At 35.8% G+C, this 21,584-nt stretch overlaps 1 protein-coding gene across 1 annotated transcript; it reads left to right on the top strand.

Moving 5' to 3' along the window:
- The first annotated feature begins 145 nt into the window (after nt 1–145).
- Nucleotides 146–5,121, top strand: sec22c (SEC22 homolog C, vesicle trafficking protein). Its single transcript, XM_084399342.1, has 7 exons — nt 146–324; nt 1,285–1,496; nt 2,641–2,804; nt 2,925–3,104; nt 3,205–3,323; nt 4,292–4,357; nt 4,454–5,121. The coding sequence occupies exons 2-7, from the start codon at nt 1,315–1,317 to the stop codon at nt 4,652–4,654; spliced, it is 912 nt and encodes a 303-aa protein (XP_084255468.1). The 5' UTR covers nt 146–324; nt 1,285–1,314; the 3' UTR covers nt 4,655–5,121.
- The last annotated feature ends 16,463 nt before the right edge of the window (nt 5,122–21,584 follow it).

Raw genomic sequence — 21,584 nt, 5'->3', positions numbered from 1 at the left:
TTCATATGTATTTATTTATTTATTTTGTATCTATGCTCTCTGTAAATAGAACACATTCACATAAACCAGCATTTGACATTTTGAAATTGATCTTCAGTAATGTAAGGACTTTTATTTTGAAATAACGGCTTCCGGTGGCTTCCCTGTTTCCCATAATTCAGAGAGACAAACAAAAAGCCCCTGGTCGCGTCTTTATATCATTAAGTCATAAATAACTATGTAATCATTATTTTGAGACATTTTTAAAACACAGTTGTTATACACTTGAGCTTTTTTAATTCACTGTTTGACATAATCAGTGTAAATGTATTGAGCTGTCGTAAGGTAAGGGATGGTAAAACGCATCTGCACCTGCTAGCAGTGCCTTGTAGAATGACTGTGTATTTGAACTACTGTATTTTAATTAAAAATCCAGTCCACATTTAATGATTCACCATGGGAATTTATATCCAAACTTTGAAAATGTGGTCCAGTTATGTTGGAACCAATGGTTACGCTATCGTACAGTCACAAACCAGTGGTGGATTCCTTTTCACTATTAAAACTGTATAAAATTAATGTACCTTTCGTACCTTAATGTACTGTACAAATTCATTTCATATTAACCATGTTAAACTGTAATGTAACATTTTGTTATAATATGCATATCATGTAAAATAAGTAGTAATAAATAATGTAGGTCTTTAGAGTGCAGACATACACTACCAGTAAAACGTTTGGATATACTTAACTAAATATATATTTCTCATTATCTTATAAATGTTTTGATCAAAAGACTCAAAATGCTAAAATGCTTGAACTTAGTTTTATAGACATATACATTGTGCCTATGTATGAATTTAATCTGATTTTGATCAATGCACTAACTAACAATAGCCAGTATTTATGTTACAGTATTTATTAATCTACTAACCATTACTTCCTGAAATACAACGGTTCATGTTAGCCCATGTCCATTAAATAAAATTTACAGAGACAACTTGATTTTAATAATGAATTTGTATGTTGAAATTAACATTCGATGCTTTAGACATGTTTTTCAGCGTTAGTTCACTCTAATGTTGTTAACAAATGGAACCTTATTGTAAAGTGTTACAAAATAAGCAATAATAAAGTGAAAATATGAATATTAAAGCATGAGTAGATGTGTCTAGCCTACATTTTTACCGCTAGTTTAGTTTACATCCACAGTTGAAAGATTCTTCTCATCAGACATACTACAGACATGTGCTGTAGTTGTTATTTTTAATAATTATCTGTATCTTCCCTCGGCTTTGTGTTCAGGATGTGTTCTCATAGAAGCCTCCGAGGAGCATGTCACTGATCCTGTTTGCCTTTGTGGTCCGGGTCAGGGATGGACTCCCTCTCTCCGCCTCCACTGATTTCCTGCATAACAAGGAACTTCAGGAGAGAAAGCAACAGCTGAAAGTGATCTCAAAATCCCTATGTTTATTACCAGAGAGAGGGACAGTCAGGGGCCATGAACTCAACATTCAGTAAGTGCACTCTTGTTTGTGGACAACTCTGTGTCTTTTAGTGGTCATGGAAACCAAAAGGCTTCAGCTTCAAACCCACAATGTGTGATCCAGGAAGTGTTTTGCTCTTGAGCAGTGAATAGTGAATAAGTAAAGCGGCAATAATGTTGTGCACAATTCACCAAAAATAAAAGTTTACACAGATTTAATTTAGCATCAAATAGGGTAAACCCAGAAAGTTTCACATTTGACCATCCATCAATTTGTCTTGTTAGTTTGTCACTTAAAGGTACTGTGGATGAAAATTAGCCTCGGGGTAAATCCGGTACATTGCACATTTAACATTTATGTTAAAAATCGTGCATGGTCTCTTTAAAAAAAAAAATTATTATGAATAAATGAAAAATTGGTTACACTTTATGATAAGGTATTAGTGTATTAACTAACAAGAACTAACCATAAACAATACATTCGTTACTGTTTTTGTTAATCTTTGTTGAAGTTGGTTTTAATAAAAATCCAGCTGTTCATTGTTTTTTCATGTTAGTTCACAGTGCACTAACTAATGTTAAAAAAATACAACTTTAGATTTTAATAATGCATTAGTAAATGTTGAAATTAACATTAAGATTAATAAATGCTGTAGAAGTATTGTTCATTCTTAGTTCATGTTAACTAATGTAGTTAAATAATGTTATCTTATAAAAACCTTATTGTAAAGTGTAACCAAAAAATTAAATGCATAATTTAAACAATACAATATTTTAAAAAAAATTTAAATGTATGTAATCAGGGTCCCAGTACAAGCATATCGTCATAATCTTGTATTTTTAGCTAAGCTGAATCATGAATAATTCTATTCTGCTGTCACCATTGCCCTGTTAATGGTGGAGAAGGACAGCATACAAGCCTATTCAAGTCTATTCCTGATGTAATGCCAAATTTAGCATTTTAATGAACAGTTTATCATATGTCTTTCATCAAACCGAATTTTGTGACATCAGTGTATTGTTACACCTCTAAGTGTTGCCAAATCAGATACAGGAACTATAAGAATGTACCTGGCCTTGTGTACCTGCATTCCAGAGTCCGAGATAAGCCAAGGAAATTGGTGGCCGTCCTGTGAATTCATTTGTTAACTAAGTGGTCTCTCTGTGTGTTGTAGCTTCCTCTCATCCGAGGGTGTGTCGTACATGACCGTATGTGCATGCAGTCTCCCCGCTGCCACGGCCTTCTGCTTCTTGGAAGACTTGCGCTGGGAATTCACAGCATGCTTCGACAACTCTGCAGTGACCCTGGCAAGCAGGCCGTACCCATTTCTGGAGTTTGGTAAGGTGACAGAAAAATGCATAGGATTGGATTTGATTCATTAAGTGTATTTAAACCATGAATATGAAACAGTTTAAGATTAACAATTGCACTAATAAGCTGCTCATGTTTTAATTTCAGATAGTGCCATTCAAAAACTCCAGCAGCATTATAACCAGAAAGGGGGTCCATCTCTGGAGGTGACCCTGGCCGAGGTGCAGGAAGACCTCAGGACCAGCCCCCCTCAGGTTCTCACCATGGAGGACGTGGCACTCACCAATGGAGCAGCCAATGGGCATGTAGAACAAGCAACTGCGTCAGGTTTGCTATAGTGCCGATTGCAGTTATTTCATAAGGGCTGCAGCAGCTTAAGTTGGGCAGATATGTTTGGACTGATTATTGATCTCTGTTGATTTTAAAGGTCAAAGTCAGAGATTGGAACCAATCTCAGCACCAGGGATCCTCTCACTGGTTCTTAACATCATGTGTGCTGCCCTCAACCTTATACGTGGTGTTCACCTTATTGAATACACCTTTCAGGTAACACTGTGGTCCAAGTGTTGTTGGATGCAGGTGTTCATTTAAGAGATGTTATGGATGATAACCAATACATAGCCAATATCAAAATTGTATTCTCTTCTGCCTAAATAAAGTAAATATATTCACTATTTTGTCTAAATTAAAAATTAAACACTAAAAACTAAAATCAGATTATTTAAATGCTTCAAGTGTATATTATGTAAAATGGATATTCATTTATATTTATTTTGCTTAAGTTTACATTTAACAGTTATGAAATTATTAGTGTTTTTAAAGATTATCTTTAAGCAATTGTTAGATGGCTCAAAGGTACTCTAAATATAAAATTAGTGCATGAATGAGCATGCAATTAAATATCCAGTATTGGCCAATACTGATTTAAAAAAAATCTATTATATCAGCTGATACTCTGAATAATCTTGTCATGCAGTAGCAGATATCCATGGTTTATTAAAAGCTGTATAGGCTTAAAGTCCTTATTGGTGTAAATGACACCATAAAGTCATTATTTATATTTGTACACTTTTTTTTGCCTAGCAGACATATGTATGTAGGAATGCCACAAAAGGGTGGCATCTTGGGTAATAATGCTTTTTTTGGGGATGGAAGGAGATTCATATCTTGATTCATATCCCTTTTGTTTTGTTATTGTTAAACAAAAACTTTTAAAAGTTGTTTTCATTATTGGAAATAAAGCTGAAAAAATATATGTTAATAATATAAATAATATAAAATAAGTTAAAGTAACATAGCAAAGTACTAAAACGTAAACTAAAATTAAAATGAAAACAACATGAAAATGTAAAAATAAAAGCTAATTCAAGATAATAATTATTTAAGTCTATAAATAATGATAAAATAACACTGGTACAAAATCCCTATAATAACTCCTGATATGTAATTAATTAATAAATGAATTGATTCATTATAATTAATTTTTATTTATGATATGACACCATTTTTTACAGGAGGATTATGATGGTTTGTGGAATGTGGTGGCTTTTCTTTTGGCATTTCTCTGCTGTGTTTGCCAGGTAAATTGCATTACTACTCTTCATGTGGCATTTTATAACACCTGTAAATGCACACGAAGCTGCCTAACTCAAATTTGTGTCTCCTTCCCTACACAGTGTCATCTGTACTTGTTCCATACCTGCCAGAAGAAATTGAAAGCCTTCACTCTCCTGACTCTCATCATCTTATGCAACGCTTTTCTCTTTGGCCCGAGGAACATCTGGCAGCTGGTCTTCCACATGTCCGTGGCCTGCCTCTCCACGCTGCTAACCCTCCACCGCAAACTGCTGGACAGGAACATGGACTGTGGAGTATGAGGACTTCAGCAGAAGGGTGAGATACTAGCAGAATGGAGGAGACTTTTTACTCACGGACTGGTGGCTCACGTAAACTGACATTGATTTTCGCTTTAGCTCTTGCTTTGATCTAATGGTATGATGTTTATTTTGTATTACATGGATGGTGAGTGCAATGACGTTTTTTACAGGGGTCTTCAAATACACTGATGAAAAATCAAGTTGTTAATGACATATTGTGAGTGTAATATGGGGGAATTGATGAACAGACATGAAGTAAGCAGTAAGTTAATTTTATTTTAATTTATTTATTTGCTGCAAAATAAGAATACTTACCATTGTTTAAGCTAATTTAAACTTAATCTTTTTGTAGGAAGGGTTCATTTTGTTGCCAGGTTAATTGTTATAAAACTATAAAATCACAAAAATTGTGTGTAATTGACCTAAAGTGGGGATGGTAGTGAATCAGTATCAGGTAATTTAGAAGGAAAAAATGAAGGAAATTTAGCCATTAGCTATTTCAATCTTTTTAAGCTTAAACATGATCTTTTTTAATTTTTAATTTTGGACAGTGTCGTTTAGTTATGGCTATACTCCACAATACCTTCATTTTTCTGTATTATATTAGTACTATAATTTGTATACAAAGCACATTCATGTTGGTCTTATGCCATTTTCTACACAAGACAATTTTGTGTAGCCTTTCTATAATACTCATTCCAAAGACTATAAATCTGGAATAATTTCAATAAAATTGTCATAATACTGCATTCATTCATTAAGTTGGCAAGATGTAGAGAAGAAGAACAGGTGCTTAAAAAGTTGCAGGAGCTTGCAAGTCTTAACAAAAGCAGATTTAGTATACATTTTAGTGTTTATTTAAAGAGCCTAGTTTACATATGTAATTATTTATTTGCACTATTATTCTTTATGAAATACAAATCATTATGGACAAAAACCACTAGAGCGTTTGTTTGTTTATTTTGCAGCAGGCAGTATTATAATTTGATCATATTAATTTGATGATAACTCAATATTGAGTTTATATTTTATCACTTAATAAGGATGTCATATCATTTTACACTGACGCAGAATATTAAGTTTGTGTCAAATCAATTAATCGCGATTAATCACATCTAACATTATAGTTTTTGTTTACATAATATGTGTGTGTGTGTATATATATACAGGTATGCGAGTGTGTGCGCGTGTGTGTGTATATATACTGTATATACACACACACACATGCGTCTACTTTTATATACTTTATACATATATTAATACACACACAAGAGATAAGCACACACACATACGCACATATATTTTATGTAAACCAAAACTTTTATGGTAGATGTTATTTATCATGATTAATTGATTTGACAGCACTAGTTTGTACACTGCATTTGTTTATTGCTAATGTCATGCACTTGCTATTATTCCTCAAGCAATCCACATGAAAAATTTAAGTTCAGCGGAAGTAGTTTGCAGGCAAGTAATAAGTGTAGATATAATTATCTGAACGATAGACAAATTCCAAAAATTTTACAAGCAAGCTATGCTTCTGTCGGTTGGTGCAAAGTTGTCATTTTGCTGTGTAGTAGCAGCAGCTTGCATGTAAAGTTTTTGTCGAGGATAACATTTAGTGCTGTGGTATTCTACAGTATTTTCATCTGTCAATGCCTTATTACATTATATAATTACAGCTATAAAAATGGAATGTGGAATGAGAATGTATGTATGATCATTTTAAAGTGTCAATCTAAACAGTTGAATGCTAATTGTAATAATAGTGCTGCAAGGGCTCTGTTTCTATTGACTGATTTCTAGGTTTTCCTTTCAGGATAGCATGAAAAAGTAAAGTGACGATCCATTTGCAATCATGGGTTCTTGATACATTTTTACATTTAAAATGAGCTTTTGATTGAAGGTTACTGAGATCACAGCTCTCAGCCTTTTTAATGGATACATATTTACTCACTCCTCATATAATACACAAAGTACTGTGTTTGTTGAATCTATGAGATATGTATTTTTATAATAATAGTTTTTCATGTTGTAGATTAATTGTTTAGTTGCACAAAAGAGAAAACCGGTATTTAGATTAATTGTATGTCATGCATATGTGACCCATGTTTTTATAAATCCTCTTTGTCAGTGAACTGTAATTGGTGCTGGAGGTTATTACTTAAACACTTACAATAGTATCCAATATTGTCTTACATCCTACATTTGATTCAGATGATGCATACATTTAAAACTTTTTTAAAGTTGTCTTATGTTCGGCTTAATGGACAAACACTTTTAGATGGACATTTGAATTGGTTTTGTTTCACTGGGAAACTGCTCTTTTAACTTCTTCCAACATGAACCTCCAGCAACCAACTAAGGGGCCGTTTACACGACACTGTTTTCAACTAAAAACGGAAAAGTTTTTGTTTTTTTTGCCATTCATTTACACGACAACAGCGTTTTGGTGGCCTGAAAACGCAAACTTTTGAAAACGGTTTCAAAGTGCACGTTTTTGAAAACGATATCGTTATCATCTATGAAAATGTGAATCTGTGAATGCTTATTACGTGTTTAATCTATAGGCATGCGCGTTCGGCGCGAGTGTTCTGCCAACTACTTGTCTGGCATGCATTTTTTGTCGTTTTCATGGATCTGTTGTCGTCTGTACAAAGAAAAACTTTTCGTTTTTAGTGCATCGTTGTCATGTAAACGTACCCTTAGGTCCTCTATGTGAGCAGATTTGTGTGCACTATTCACATGTTGGAACTTGTTTGTTGCTAAAACGGATTCAGAAATTTCATATAAATCAGCAGCTGAACATTATTAGTACACTGTGTGTTTGTGTTATTTGGTTTGTGTTATTTGGCTGTTGGGAAAAAAGATTTGCTTGAGCATTTTTACTGGTTGAAGCTATGTACTGTATGTTAATTTTTTTAACTTATAGACTTATAGCTGAAAAAAATATATTTCGATAATTAGCTTAAATATCCTGGGATGTTTCAGAAACATTCATGTTGACATTGCAGGTTCACAAAAAAAAGAGTGTTAAATTGACTCTCCTCAGAGTTTGAGTCAAGAGTGTTAAAATGAACACTGAAGCAGTGTTAAAGTTAATGAGATAAGTGATTAATTGCATGATGACTGACCCTTAGTGAAGACATCTGATATTAACAATCAGAATCAATAAAGGAAAGAACCGCCATTTTTAGGTCACCATTATGGAGGTCAGTGTTTACTTTAGTTGGGCTCTTGACTGAAAGCAGTTAAACTGACATATCTTAAAATATGTCAGTGCCATTGTTTTTTTTTTTTCAAGATGCACACCAGGCTTAATCTAAGCCCTGTCTGTGAAACCAGGGGCCTATACCATGAAGCCGGTTTAGGTGGCTAGCCTGATATGTTTCAGTTTAGTTTGCGCCAACCCTGGGTTTTAGGCACCATGAAAGTGGTTTGTCTTTCAGCGGTGTTCATCGCCATAGTAACTCCACGGCTAACCTGGTCCGGGGCAGGTTATGTTCCAGGTAAGAGGTTGCAAACCGAACTTATCTAATCAGCTGTGAGCAAAGTGACACATGTCTGATGCGATAAAGTCACTCCACCTGTTTCTTCTCCAAATTAAAGGTCACTACAGCAAATTATTTTTAAAGACAAAATCATCTGGCTTTTTTAGTAGCCTGATGCTTATTTAGAATATTAATTTTGTATGATATAGATATTATTTATACCCTTAATCGATCACACATGTACAATTTTAGTTTATAAATCAATATTATGCAGTTTAAATGAATAAATGTATAAAGGAAATATAACTTTACGCTTTAGAATCAATAGATAAAGCTATAAAATTACTACATGTGAGCTTAAATGTTCAATTCTCTCTATACCTTTATCAACTGTATAAATTAACTTCACAACTTTTACTTGCACTGATATAGCAAGACTTTTTCTTTTAGTTGTCCTCTTTCATAGACAGCTATTTTCTTCTTGCTGTGTAAATTTGTTTAAATTCTTAATATTTTTCAATCTCGTAATATTCTGCAGAAGAGAGAAGTGAATTGCGCCGTTTCTCACGCGAGAAATGAATCGCAGTTTCAATCTTTTTCACTCACGTGATTGGCTCTTTGCTGCTGATGTCACACCTAAACTTCTAAACTCAGGATCAAAGCCTGAGTTGACAGAGAAAGTTGATGATCAGCATCATGGTACCAACAAAGCCTGGCTGGATTGGTTTGGTTTTGTCAACTCGAAACTAATCCTGTATCCCTGAGTTTGTTCAACTACCATCATGGTACGGGTCCCAGGCCTATATGTTTCCAAACAAACTGCATGTTTTAGAATGTCTTAGCTTCACATTCAGAATTTCTTATGACCATAAAAGTTTAATTGTATTGTTTAGAATTTTTTAATCGCCTTTGAGCGGACATTTTTCTTGTAATAATTCATGTGACTATAAACATTTATATCAGATGGTGTTTGTAGGGTTGTAATATATGTATCAGAACATTGGGTGGCAGTATAAAACTATGTCTTATAGGCTGAGGGAGCTGTGTACGTTTTATAGGCTCAGATGATTGTCAACAGTGCACAAACATGGATTAAACAGGTTTAAAATCTTTATGTGTTTAATATAAGGTAAAAGTAAAGATTAGGTAAAGATAAAAAACAAAAAGGTCAGATGTCTTTGGGTTCAGCTAGTATTACTTTTTTGATTGAGAAAACCCTGCATTTTCATGTAGGTGAAAAATCTATCTTTTGATTCTTTTGAACTGAACATATGACCTGTTGTGTGTAAATAAAAAATAAAAAACTGCTGTTGACTTTATATGATAATGAGGTTTACTGTTAAAACTTAAAGGTGCTCTAAGCAATGTTGGGTGACGTCACTTCTTGTTGACGTTCAAAGTATTGTCAAACAAAACAGAGGCTAGCTCAACCCTCCCTCCTCCTCATCCCGTCCCCTCCCCCTCCCTTCCGTGCTTCCTGAAACAGTCATGAACCATTTAGAAAAACCAAACTGGATTTACCCACCTGTCCAGCAAAAACAGAGCCACCTGAATTTCAGATTGGAAGCCCTTCTGCCGGTGGAGTTCTCGCCACCTTTTGAATGCTTTTCCGATGTAAATTCGGGACTTTGTGCGTTCCTTCTCCTTTTCCCTCTTCTTTATTTGTTCATCGGAACGTTGTCTCTTTGGTCGTGTGTCAGCCCAGCCCGATCTCATCCCAAGGCGTCATATACTGACGCTTTTGACATTTCGTCTACATCCAACGCACATGGCACCCTTTAGCGTCAATATGAGACGCAGATAGATATGGGCCAGAACGCGCCTCCTAGCGGTCTAACCCTACCCCTACCCCAGACCTAAACCTACCCATAACCGAACAAAGCTCTGTGCGTGTCATATTGACGCTAAAGGGTGCCATGTGCGTTGGATGTAGACGAAATGTCAAAAGCGTCAGTATATGACGCCCTAGGATGAGAATGCGTTGGTCAGCCATATCAAAATTCTCAAGAATATAAATTTTGAATGTTAGTCGTTGTCGTTGTCTAGGACATCTCTCCTCTAGCTAACTTCCCTCTTCATGCTTCTCTCTCCTCCACTCCCCACACCCCCCTTCATGTGCACGCCCCCCAACCCCCACCCCCAAATCATTCTTGTCAGTTATTGGCTGGAACACTGTTTGTTGTGTTTCATGGTCCAGGCTGGGCCAGTTTGTTTTTCTTGCTGTTTGTGGAGCCTGGGCTGTCTACAGAGATCGTGTTTTTTTACAGTGTGTTCAGGGGACAGGCAGCTAGCGGATAGTGAGGAGATGTTTGCTGTATGTGACAAAAAATGTTTTGGCCTAAAAAACACGTGACATCGCTTAGAGCACCTTTAAGCTGAGATCTGGGACTTGTATAATTTCAACTTTATGATCACTTCTGTTGGTCCATCCTCTTAGGCTATGATCTTTATTTACGGAGATTAGGAAAGTCTTGCGAGTAATGCTGCCTTTTAGAGTGGCAATACTGACCAAGGAAAATGGTGTAGGTCACTGAGTAATGCTGGACAAGAAAAACAGTGCAGGCATTACACTTCCAAGTGTTGCTGTCTCTTGCCTGGCAATGGTGCACTGAAAGCTTGGCAGTATTCACTCACCTTCAGTCCAACAGATTAGTGCAGATGTTCGGTTTGACCCAGATCACTCTCTACTGCACTGATCCATTTCATTTCTGTGTTAAACAAGCATGAGAGGATCAGTCCCATGTTCTGATTCTGCTGTTGGCGCTCACAGGTCTGGTTTGAGGGCGTAGTCTAATCTCTTTTACTTCCGGAGAAGTTTAAGATGCCTATTCAGAGCACCTTCGGAACAAGATCACAGTTGTCAATGTGACACTGCTTCAGATAAAATCAGCATGAAACTTAAGCTGCGGTAGTCTTTTCTTCCCTATTGACACGTACATTTAAGTGAAACTGCTTCTCAAATGAAAAAATGTAGGGTGGGATTTGATTTTGTCCATCAGGATTTGATTGGATGGTTGTTGCTTGCTATTGCTGTGATGTCATGTGAGTGACAGTTTGTCCCGCCCTCATGCCAGTAAACATCATCAGAGAAGAGGGATGGGAACTTATTTTGTTTTAAAGATTATGAGGGGATGAAGGATTCATCAAGGATGAATCATTTATAATAAATACCACAATATTCCAATAAAATAAGAATGGACAGTTTTGACTGATATTGAATAACGTACATTTTAACTTCAACCTTCAAGCTCCTCCCATTACGTCCAGAGAAGGGTATCTGGACGTCAAGCTCCACCTATTGGCTCTGTAGTGAGCAGCCTCTCGCCACTTGGCTGATTGAATTTGAGGACCAGAAGTAAAGGTCCGTTCACAACTAAATTAGCTTCCACCAGGACCATAGCTATGGTATCCGGGACCCTGGTGCAGGTTGTTGCTGCATGATGGATTCTGATTGGCTGTCAATGTATAAAACTTTCTGAAAGTGATACCAACAATATATATTGCTTTTTGTCATTCATCAGCTGGAAAAAATCGTTCACAAAGTGATTAAAACGATGTTATTTCTCTGTGCCATTATTGTTACAGTTGCGGTGTGGACTCTGCTATTGCTTTCATATTTATCTTCATCATTATGATTGTAGTTATCTTCCTTGGTGCAAATAAGCCTTAGAATGGTTATTAAAACTTTAGTTAGTTGTCGTTACAGTCCCCAGTGTGAACGGCCCGTATTGTTTAATAAGGAAAGATGCCTTCATTGTTTTTCTCAGAAATTGTGAAGGAAGTTAGTCTTACTGAAGTTGTGCCTCACTTTTTCCTCCTCAAAGTTAAACGTTTACTTAGACCCTTCGCACTGTCTTAACAAAAGGGTGATTAACAACACGTTAACATTCTTTATGAATGATAAACGCGGATGTCCTCAGAGAAAGACATAGTGACATGAATCATTAATCTGAGGATTAATGGTTTGGTGAGATAGTTGATATTTTTTTTTTAGCTTGCCTTGCTCTATTCACATCACATAGGCCTACTGTAAATTGCTTTGTGCTTCACCCAGATCTGATGTTTTATTCAATATGAGAAAAAAATTAGTTTGAACTTCTTTTGTTTGAACATTGCCATCAAGTGTTTGCTATTTAAATTCAGACTTTTAGGGAATTATTTGTTACCTCTTTCTCCTCCTGTGATATATGTATTGCATTCCAACTTTGTGATTGTACGTTCATTCATGCACACATGCACCAATCAGAAAAAGGAAATGGATTTTTCATAGGTAAACATGTGTGTCCAAGACTGTCAAAACAGTTTCCACACTTGACTGGTCCATGTGAAATGGATTTGTACTGGAAACGCACTTGACACGGCTCTCAGCTGGACTCTGGACTAGTGTTGAAATTATCATCTTCACCAAATAAGCTTCTAATAATGGCATTCCCACAATGCTTGGTGACCGAGTGCCAATTGCTGTTATTCACAGCCTCATGATTCAGATAGGACCAGAGGAAGGGATCCTGCACAGCACACATAAGAGCCACAAGAACCATGTCCGGTACTGTACCATCTCCATCTTTTTTTACAATAATCTTTGTCCTGATAAATCATAGTGCTTTCAGTGAAAATGAGACACTGCAGAGACTTTTGTTCTGTTTCAAACACGAGACGGAAACACTAATTGAGGCAGTTCTTTGGCAGCATTGTGAATATCTGATTTAAACAACGTTTTTGCATTGATATCATGAATGTATAGAGATTTAATAAAGTCAGTTTACATGGTCTCACATGGCCTAGTTCTGTTTGAAAGACAGTGATTTACTGAATATTAATCATTTTAAACATAACATTAAATAGATAGTTTGGCACAAAATTAAGGTTTATACCCATTAAGATACAATATCTCTTCTATCAGAGATACCTGGTCAAGATGGACCAAGACTATATGACTTTCTTTTTTGAATTGAATACTGTACAAAAGATGTTTCAGTGCCTAGTCACTTTCATTGCACTTTTTTCCATGCAATGGAAGTGAATAGTGACTGCCATTATGTCTAATAACATGTCTTTGAACAGCATGAAGTGAGTAAATATCTCTTTAATGTTTTATATATTTATGGAATTTTGCAGACTTGATTATGTGAGTTTTAAAAATGATGCTCCACAAACATCAGTGTTACCCGCCGTACACTAACGTCCCATGAATATTTTATACCTCACATACAAAGTATTCTTCTGGGACGTTGTATTCTGCCCTACAGTTTCGGTCTATTTAGAGGTTGCCAAGACCACATTGAAGATCTGAGATTCTAAATCTACACTACTTTTCAAAAATAAAACTTTTTTTTGCACTATAAAAAAAATATTTTCATGATGTGTTATCACAACAGGTTTTCTTTTGTCAAATCTACTTAATTTATGTGGTTGAGATAACATAACATTTTGAGGTTATGTTGATTAAACCAAACTCCATTGTATTAACTCAATTTTTTTTTATTTCATAAGACTGGAGAAACTGGAAGAACTGGAAGAGAGGGCTACTCTCTGAGAAAACAAAGGAAATTAACATTTGAACTCTCTTGCTATATTACCATCCCCATTCGAGACACGATCACACTTGAGTTGATCACCTCCCAATTTACACATCATTCCCTTCACCCATCCCTACCTGAATTCAGCCACAAATCTATATGGGTTAATATGAACAATTATCATACAGTATTATACTGTACATGTTTGGTATCATTTGAAATGTCTCAGTGCGACTGGTACAAAGGTCTCATTCCCAAAGAAGTAAACCAAAAAGGTAATAAGGTGTGGAGAGTTTAGAGATATCTCGTTAACTGCTGTGGGTGTTCCCCCATGTAAATCAGCCCTTGTCCCCATAAGTAGGACGGCAGTTTGTAACTCAAATCAGCCCGTGATGCGGAGTGTATGCAGGCACTCCGCATCATGTATTTTTTTAACGTCAGGTTCGCATATTCTCTCTTTATTCCAGAGCATTTGATGTTTTGTGTTTATTATCTTTGAACTGATTATGAAATTGCCATGATACATTTACCTGACATAATTGTTACATTTGATTTTATTCCGACTGACTCTGAAATTGTTTTCCCAAGTAGATTAAACGGATTCGTATGTTACCGCAAGTTTTGCGTCAGATTACTGACGACTAATAATTAAAGTGTACGTGTTTTGCAAAGACAAGAAGTGAATTTCTGTTAAGGGCAGCAAACGTGCTGCTTGACGAACCTAAATCTGGGTGTGTCTTACCTCTGTTTTAATTTAATGTTACTTTAAAGTGTAGGCTACGTGGGAAACCACGGCATGGCCAATCCAAAGCTATTATAATAAAATTATAAGTAAAGTTGGTTGACTTGTAGGCTATCTGTAGTAGGCCTAGTGGCCCAGGCCCGGCCCTAATCAATTTGGTGCCCGAGGCAAGATTTTAAGTGGCGCCCCCTTGCATCGCAGTACAGTACTTGCACTGTTAGTGTACATATACTCACAAGAAACTTAATAGCTTTGTTTTAGACATTCTTTTATTTACCTAAAACAATTGCACATTCAAAATACTAATTATAATAATAATAATTAAAGAAACAAATAAAAAAAATGAACTCAACATATGAAATATGAATATACGGCGCCGGCGCCCTTAGCATTTGCCTATACCAGAGAATGTCTACCTATGCCACGGGCCGGCCCTAAGTGGCCATACCTCTACTGAAGAAAACGTTACTTTAATTTCAAGTGTATGCAATCACGGGGACTATACCAAAGTATATTTGATTGTGTAAGCGTGAATGCGACCAATCTCAGGTATATAGCAATTAGGGGAGCGCGGGGCATAACCTAACGCGGGGTTAGTTGTAACGCGCTTGTTTTAAATACTTCCGCACATGCTTGGATGACGAAACTTTGTGTATTTACTAGTTGCCATATCAACACTATATAGAAAAAAAAAATTCCGCCAAAAGTATATTTTTTTTGGAAGATATCCATAGACATTTATTAAACCATAGCAAAAGTAAGTTTATTACTTAAGTTAATTTTTCATCTCTATTTTTTGTGTTTATTTAAAATAAGACAAATCTGATATTATTTTAATCTCCAAGATGTTATTTAACAGTTGAGATAGTTATTTAATGCTTCGCTAACTAGCAGAAGACACTAGCAGGGTTTAAATCCCAGTTGTGCAGGCGGGGGCATGTTGTAACACTGCGTTACAATGTGCCCCTATTAGAAATATGCTATTATATTCTATACTTTTATTAATTTTATTGAGAAAACGTGAGAAAAAGGTGAATAAAGACTGAGAGTCAATGTTCAGAAATTACTAATTATTTATTTGTTTTGAACTATGTTGTATAGCTGTGTTTTCATGTGTTCGTAGTCAAAACTCAAAAATGAGTTTATATTTAATTATTAAAAATTGCCATTATTTTATTTGAAAAAGTTTTTTAATTGTATTTTATTTAGAAAATATTTTAGTTTGTTTTGTATATTTTTTTTATTAGCTCAGATAACATTTTAAGCTGCCATATGTTATGTTACAATGTGCCCCTCACATGTTACAATGTACCCCACCTATGGGGCATGTTGTCACATTTCACTTCCATTCTTTCGGGGTATATCAAGAAAAAAGTATATACTGTATTAATAAAACAAAACCACATAATTGTACTAGACATGTGGGAAAAAATAAATACTCTGAACCATAAGTAGATTTACACAAACTGAGAAAGTCAAAAAGCATTAGGTTGTGCCCCGCTCTCCCCTACCTCTGTTTGGTGACCGAAGCTGGCGAGCTTGTGATCGTGAGACCCACGTTAAACAAGGCGTGAGGACCTCTGAGTGACATCGCTTCCTAATATGAACAGGTAAAATATAAGTAAAGAGTCAAATAGAACAATCAAATGTATTGCTAAACTATTATATAATTGACCAATAACCAATTGGCAATCTAACCTAAATTCGAGGTTGTGATAAAATGGAGTCAGATATAAAATGGAGTCAGATAAAAGCTTAAATGGAATTAAATTACTTTGCCACACGGAAAGACAGTAACGCGCAGAGACCTTCACCCCATTCTATCGGATGCCGATATTAGGCCGATCTAGATGGGCTTACAATTTAAATGCACTTAAAATTTTAAGGCAACCAGGTTACTTACTTTAAGTTAAACTAACAATATTTTTTGTGGAAAGAAATTAATATATATATATTTTTAGAAAGGATGCATTAAATTAATCAAAAATGGCAATTCTATTTCAAATAAATGCTGTTTTTTTGGACTTTCTATTCATCAAAGAATCCTGAAAAAAATTAATATTAAAAAATATGAAGCAGCTCAACTGTTTTCAACATTGTAATAATAAAGGTTTCCTGAGCAGCAAATTAGAAAGATAATGTGAAGATTGGGGTTAAATTAGAAAGCAGTTGTTTTAAATTGTAGTAATATTTTCAAATATTACTCATTACTTTCAATATATCTGTTTTACTAGATTTTTGATCAAATAAATGCAGTCTTAGTGAACATATATAAGATACTTCTTTCAAAAACATTTAAATATCGTACTTTTGAACAAGACAAATGTAAAACAAAGACATGTCATTAAATGAATAGTCTGCACTCTTTCTCACTATTCAAATAAGCTAATTATAACATTTATCATGCGACTCCTTTGCACAAAGGTCAGATGTTCTTGCTTTCCAAGCTCAAGCTCATCATCAGGTTTTACACAAACTTGTGGAGTTCATTAAATCAAAAAAGGGACAAACCAAATACTAAGAAAATCTGAAATCTTTTCATAGTGGCCTCAGACTTTTGGTCACCCTCTGTATTTAGCATTAGAAGAGTCTTACATTTGAAATTCATTATGAAACTCCAGATACTTAGAATTCCAGTTTTTACAGCATGCATTCTTGATGTATAGTTTTCTGAGAAATGATGAAAAGTCAATGACTAATATTCTATTTTATCTTTAACTTTGAATTATGCTTTTAAAATAATTTAAATGCCACTAAACGAGCCTTGAATATAAGTTATACACCCACATATGACATATGATAAAAGCTGTGGAGACGGATTTATAGACACTACTGACTAATTTATCTGGTGGATACATACCAGAAACTTCCTCAAATAAGATTGTAGTTACTAAAATATAGATATTAGAAATATATTAAAATGACTATATAATATTAAGATATGAATAACACTTAATTATTTACCCCCACAGCAACTTAATGGCCTGGTTTCACAGACAGGGCTTAGATTAAGCCAGGATTCGGTCATAGTTCAATTAGGCGTTTAAGTCATTTTTATAAACATGCCTTAGAAAAAGGCATTACTGGTGTGCATCTTAAGACAAAACAAATGCACTGACATGTTTTAAGATCAGTCAGTGCAAGTTTCTTTCAGTTGAAATAGCTCAGATTTACATTTTAGTCTAGGACTCCGGGGGAATAAGTTTTACCCCTGGTTTCACAGACAGGGCTTAAGACTAGTCCTAGACTAAAATCTAAGTCTGAGCTGTTTCCACTGAAATAAACTTGCACTGACTGATCTTAAAAATATATCAGTGCCTTTTTAGTTTTAAGATGCACATCGGTAATGTTTTTTTCTAAGCATGTTTATAAAAATTACTTAAATGTCCTAATTGATCTATGGTCTAATCCTGGCTTAGTCTAAGCCCTGTCTGTGAAACCGGGCCACAGTGTCTGGATTTAAGCTTGAAATAAATACTCCATACAGGGACATTTCAGGGACTTAATATATGTAATACTGATGATTTGTATTTGTATTTTTTACTTGTTATACAGTACACAGGTTAAAAGGATCAAGTCTATTTTTGAAATGAGACCATATCCAAATGTCATGTCTTCATGTTGTTGTGAAAGCTTTGCATTTCATTGAGACAGAGTTTTCCTATCAGTACCGCAATATCAAACCCTTCATTAAAGAACAAACAAAAAATGAACAGCGAAGTCCTGTTGAGAGAGCTTTGCTTTGTAGTGCTTACCTCCTGAATCTAAAATGAACACTTAAAAGCAAACTTTTAAGCACAGGAGTTTTATAGGAATTTGAAGTCATTGGCCTGATGCAGTCATACTGAACAAAGGAACGCTGTTTGTAATTAGAAATGGAAATTGAGCTGTGCGATTTTTATCAAAGACTTCAGACGTTGATGAATCCTACTCGGTTTAATCGCAGTAGAGTTCTTCCTGGTTATCTTAAGCTTTGCTTTGCAGCTCCTTGCAGTTTATTTTTTAAGCACAAAATGACTAGCTCGTGCGTAGAATAACAATATCACTAACAGATTAGCTTTGTTTAAATAATGATAACTGATATCAAAGCCTGTGAAAAAGATCCAGAATTTTTGTGAGAGTGCCATTGACATTTGCATAGATATTGCAGCATTGGCTTTGCTAGCGGTTCAGAACAGCCACGTTTTCATCCTAATTTAGAAGGAGATGCGAATAAGCCTATATGTTTTGCTTCCTAGTCTTCCTCAGAGCATGGTATAGGCACCAGTCTGTGTTTGATGTTAGAGGTCTGCTCCATTCATGTGTGAAATTCTCCACCTCTGGAAAAATCAAACACATAAACCCATTAAAACTTGTGCGAGTTGCCACAGGGTGAGTCCGCTCCACTGAGAGCGCATCTTCTCTCCCTTGGACTTTGGGAGGAAATGTCAAGCCATCTTTAAAGTAGAAAAAAAATTATGAAAAAACATAAATTATTTCACAGCTGGCACTTAGCTTGATTCTGTTCGCTCATTCACTCATCTCGTAATGACTTGCTCTTTTGGATTGGGCTTAAATCAAATCTAAATGGGATAGTCCACTTCCAAGTGACCTCAAGATGTACATTAAACATTAAAATAAGTTGAAATAACTGCAAATCAAGATATTTTTATTCACCTCCTCATCATCTGTTGAAGAACCACATTGAAAACCTGGTTATATGAGAAAGCTTAATTTTAAAAACGTGACTTCTAGACCTGGAAAAAGTCGATTTTGGCACCAAACGCAATAGTAATGAGGATAATAGCATGCATTGGTGCAGTTTTGTGGGTCTGTATTGGAGACATAGGAAAGAGCTGGCAAGCATCTGGTGATGACAAACAAAGCCTCACACACAATTATAATAATTAAAATTAGGCTACACATCTGCCAACATGTGCAAATAAATGTTTACTAATTAGGAATAGAGAGTCTGGACAATATGTGACATGATGGTTGTGGCTTAGATTCCTGCAAATATAATGCACATCTATATGACTCACCTTTCTATTCACCCACACAGCATGGATTCACTTCAATTAAATTTCAAATTTCAAATGTGTGTGGTATCACAACCTTGGCGTTGAATAGCAAAAGAAAAAAATGCTTGTGCAATCCCAAAAAGCCTTGTGAATAAATAACTGCAAACAGTGGCAGCATAACATATTAATGAATCAAATATTTTCTTGACTCATAATATACACATCCTCCCACTGTGCAATAGTCTCTTAGCTAAGAAAGAAAGCTTTGAAGCATATAATTGGTCCAGCACACAATTTACAACCAAGACAAATAGGAGTAAAGCAGCAGAGTCAAACGTATGAGGAAAATATTGCAGGTCTCATGCAAGAATCAAGTATAGTCTCAGAGAATGAGGAACGAAAAAGAAAACAATTCTGTTATATTGTAAAAACACACATGGATGACCTTGCCAGAGATGCTGAAAAAGCTAGACTTGGCACAACAGTCAAATACATCTATAAACAATTAAACACAGCAGAAAGCAGAAGATGTGTTCAGACATACTCTACGCCTACTGAGTCTGACCTAATGCCTTATGGGAATTGTGCTAGCCAGACGGGATTTCAAATTTGTCGCTGAAGACCCTTGTTTGGTTTGAAGATGGAAAAAAAACGTACCAAACAGAATGTTCTCTTGCCATTCATGATTTCTAACACACACTCACATCTTTCGGCGTGGTCTTGCGGCTTTCAGAGCGAAACGAAAGTTGCTGCTCTTCGTGTTTTTCCGTCGGCTCCTTTCGCGTTCAAATGTAAATTGCCCAATTTCATTTCGTCCATTAGATCGAAAGATCTGATAAAGCCCATACATTTACGAAGAAGAAAATTCTTCTTTCGAAGAAATCAGGACAGAAGTGGTTGAAAATGGACAAAGGAGACGAATTAAAGGGTTAGTTCACCCAAAAATGAAAATTCTGTCAGTAATTACTCACACTCATGTTGTTCCAACCCCCGTAACACTTTCGTTCATCTTCGGAACACAAATTAAGATATTTTTGATGAAATCTGAGAGCTGGCTCACTCCTCCATAGGCTTCTATGTTATTGAAACTTGCCGGCCCAGAAAAGTTAGTAAAGACAATGTTTAATATAGTCCACAGTGGCTCAACCATAAGTTAATAAAGTGACGAGAATACTTTTTGTGCGCAAAAAAAAAACAAATAACATATAACAATAACATATAAGCCTATGGAGGAGGGAGACAGCTATCAGATTTCATCCAAAATATCTTAATTTGTGTTCTGAAGAAGAACGAAAGTCTTACGGGGGTTGGAACAACATGAGGGTGAGTAATTACTGACAGAATTTTCATTTTTGGGTGAACTAACCTTTTAAAACACCAGGTGTAACATGGGAATGTGTCTCCCTCATCTATCCTACTAGTGATCCGATCGACCAAAACACATTTTTATACCAGATGTAAACAGAGCCTTAAAAATATGTATACTTCGGTCATCCACTTTCTGCGCTCGATGGTGTTTTTAGCCCCCAATGGCTCCTTCCAGGCAGCTAACCCTAACCTCAACCTTAACCTCAACCACGACTTTGCGCGACGGTTCATGCACGCTTTAGGCTACTTCGGCCGTCCGCGTGACGTCATTTTCCTGACTACTGAACTAGGGAGTTGATTGAGACGAATGGAAGTTCTGAAGCATGAAACTTAAATCACCCTTAAAGTTTAATCTTCCGGTTACTATTAGGAGCCTGGGGATTGTTGTGCTTCAGGTGTGTGTGGGACTCAAATGCGTTTCATCAACACGAAGCCTGAGGCAAGTCAAGCTTTCTCTGATTGGATACTGTCTGACAGGTCGAGCTCCAGTACCAATCATGACTGCGAGGGTGAAATCAGTGGCTCAGAAATGAAAGGATAGCAAATTACCAGATCATCTCCCGTTTCTGATGAAATCACATTAAGTTCTTATACAATGTCATGCTTTTGCTGTCTGGCAAGGCAAGAACTGAACTGTTATCTGCTTAGATTTCACAAGGAGGAACATTTCTTTCAATGACAGTGTGATCCAGCGTTACGATATCACAGATCTGGCATATTTTTAAAGCAGGTTTGATCCAGCTCAAAGCTTTGAAACAGTGGTTGTGCTGACCCTCCATGGGCACTGCTAGCAACATGACTACTAAAATG

Source organism: Rutilus rutilus (assembly GCF_951802725.1).
Source record: "Rutilus rutilus genome assembly, chromosome: 24".
NCBI lineage: Eukaryota > Metazoa > Chordata > Actinopteri > Cypriniformes > Leuciscidae > Rutilus > Rutilus rutilus.
The sequence above is the reverse complement of the archived record's forward strand: the minus strand, read 5'-3'. Positions and strand labels throughout refer to the sequence as shown.

What these genes read in the sequence shown, in the direction of transcription:
- sec22c (XM_084399342.1), top strand. Translation starts at nt 1,315, where the DNA reads ATGTCACTGATCCTGTTTGCCTTTGTGGTCCGGGTCAGGGATGGACTC. An exon ending in GTACCCATTTCTGGAGTTTG is followed by an intron (nt 2,805 to 2,924) that starts GTAAGGTGACAG and finishes TTTTAATTTCAG; the next exon opens with ATAGTGCCATTCAAAAACTC. An exon ending in AGAACAAGCAACTGCGTCAG is followed by an intron (nt 3,105 to 3,204) that starts GTTTGCTATAGT and finishes TTGATTTTAAAG; the next exon opens with GTCAAAGTCAGAGATTGGAA.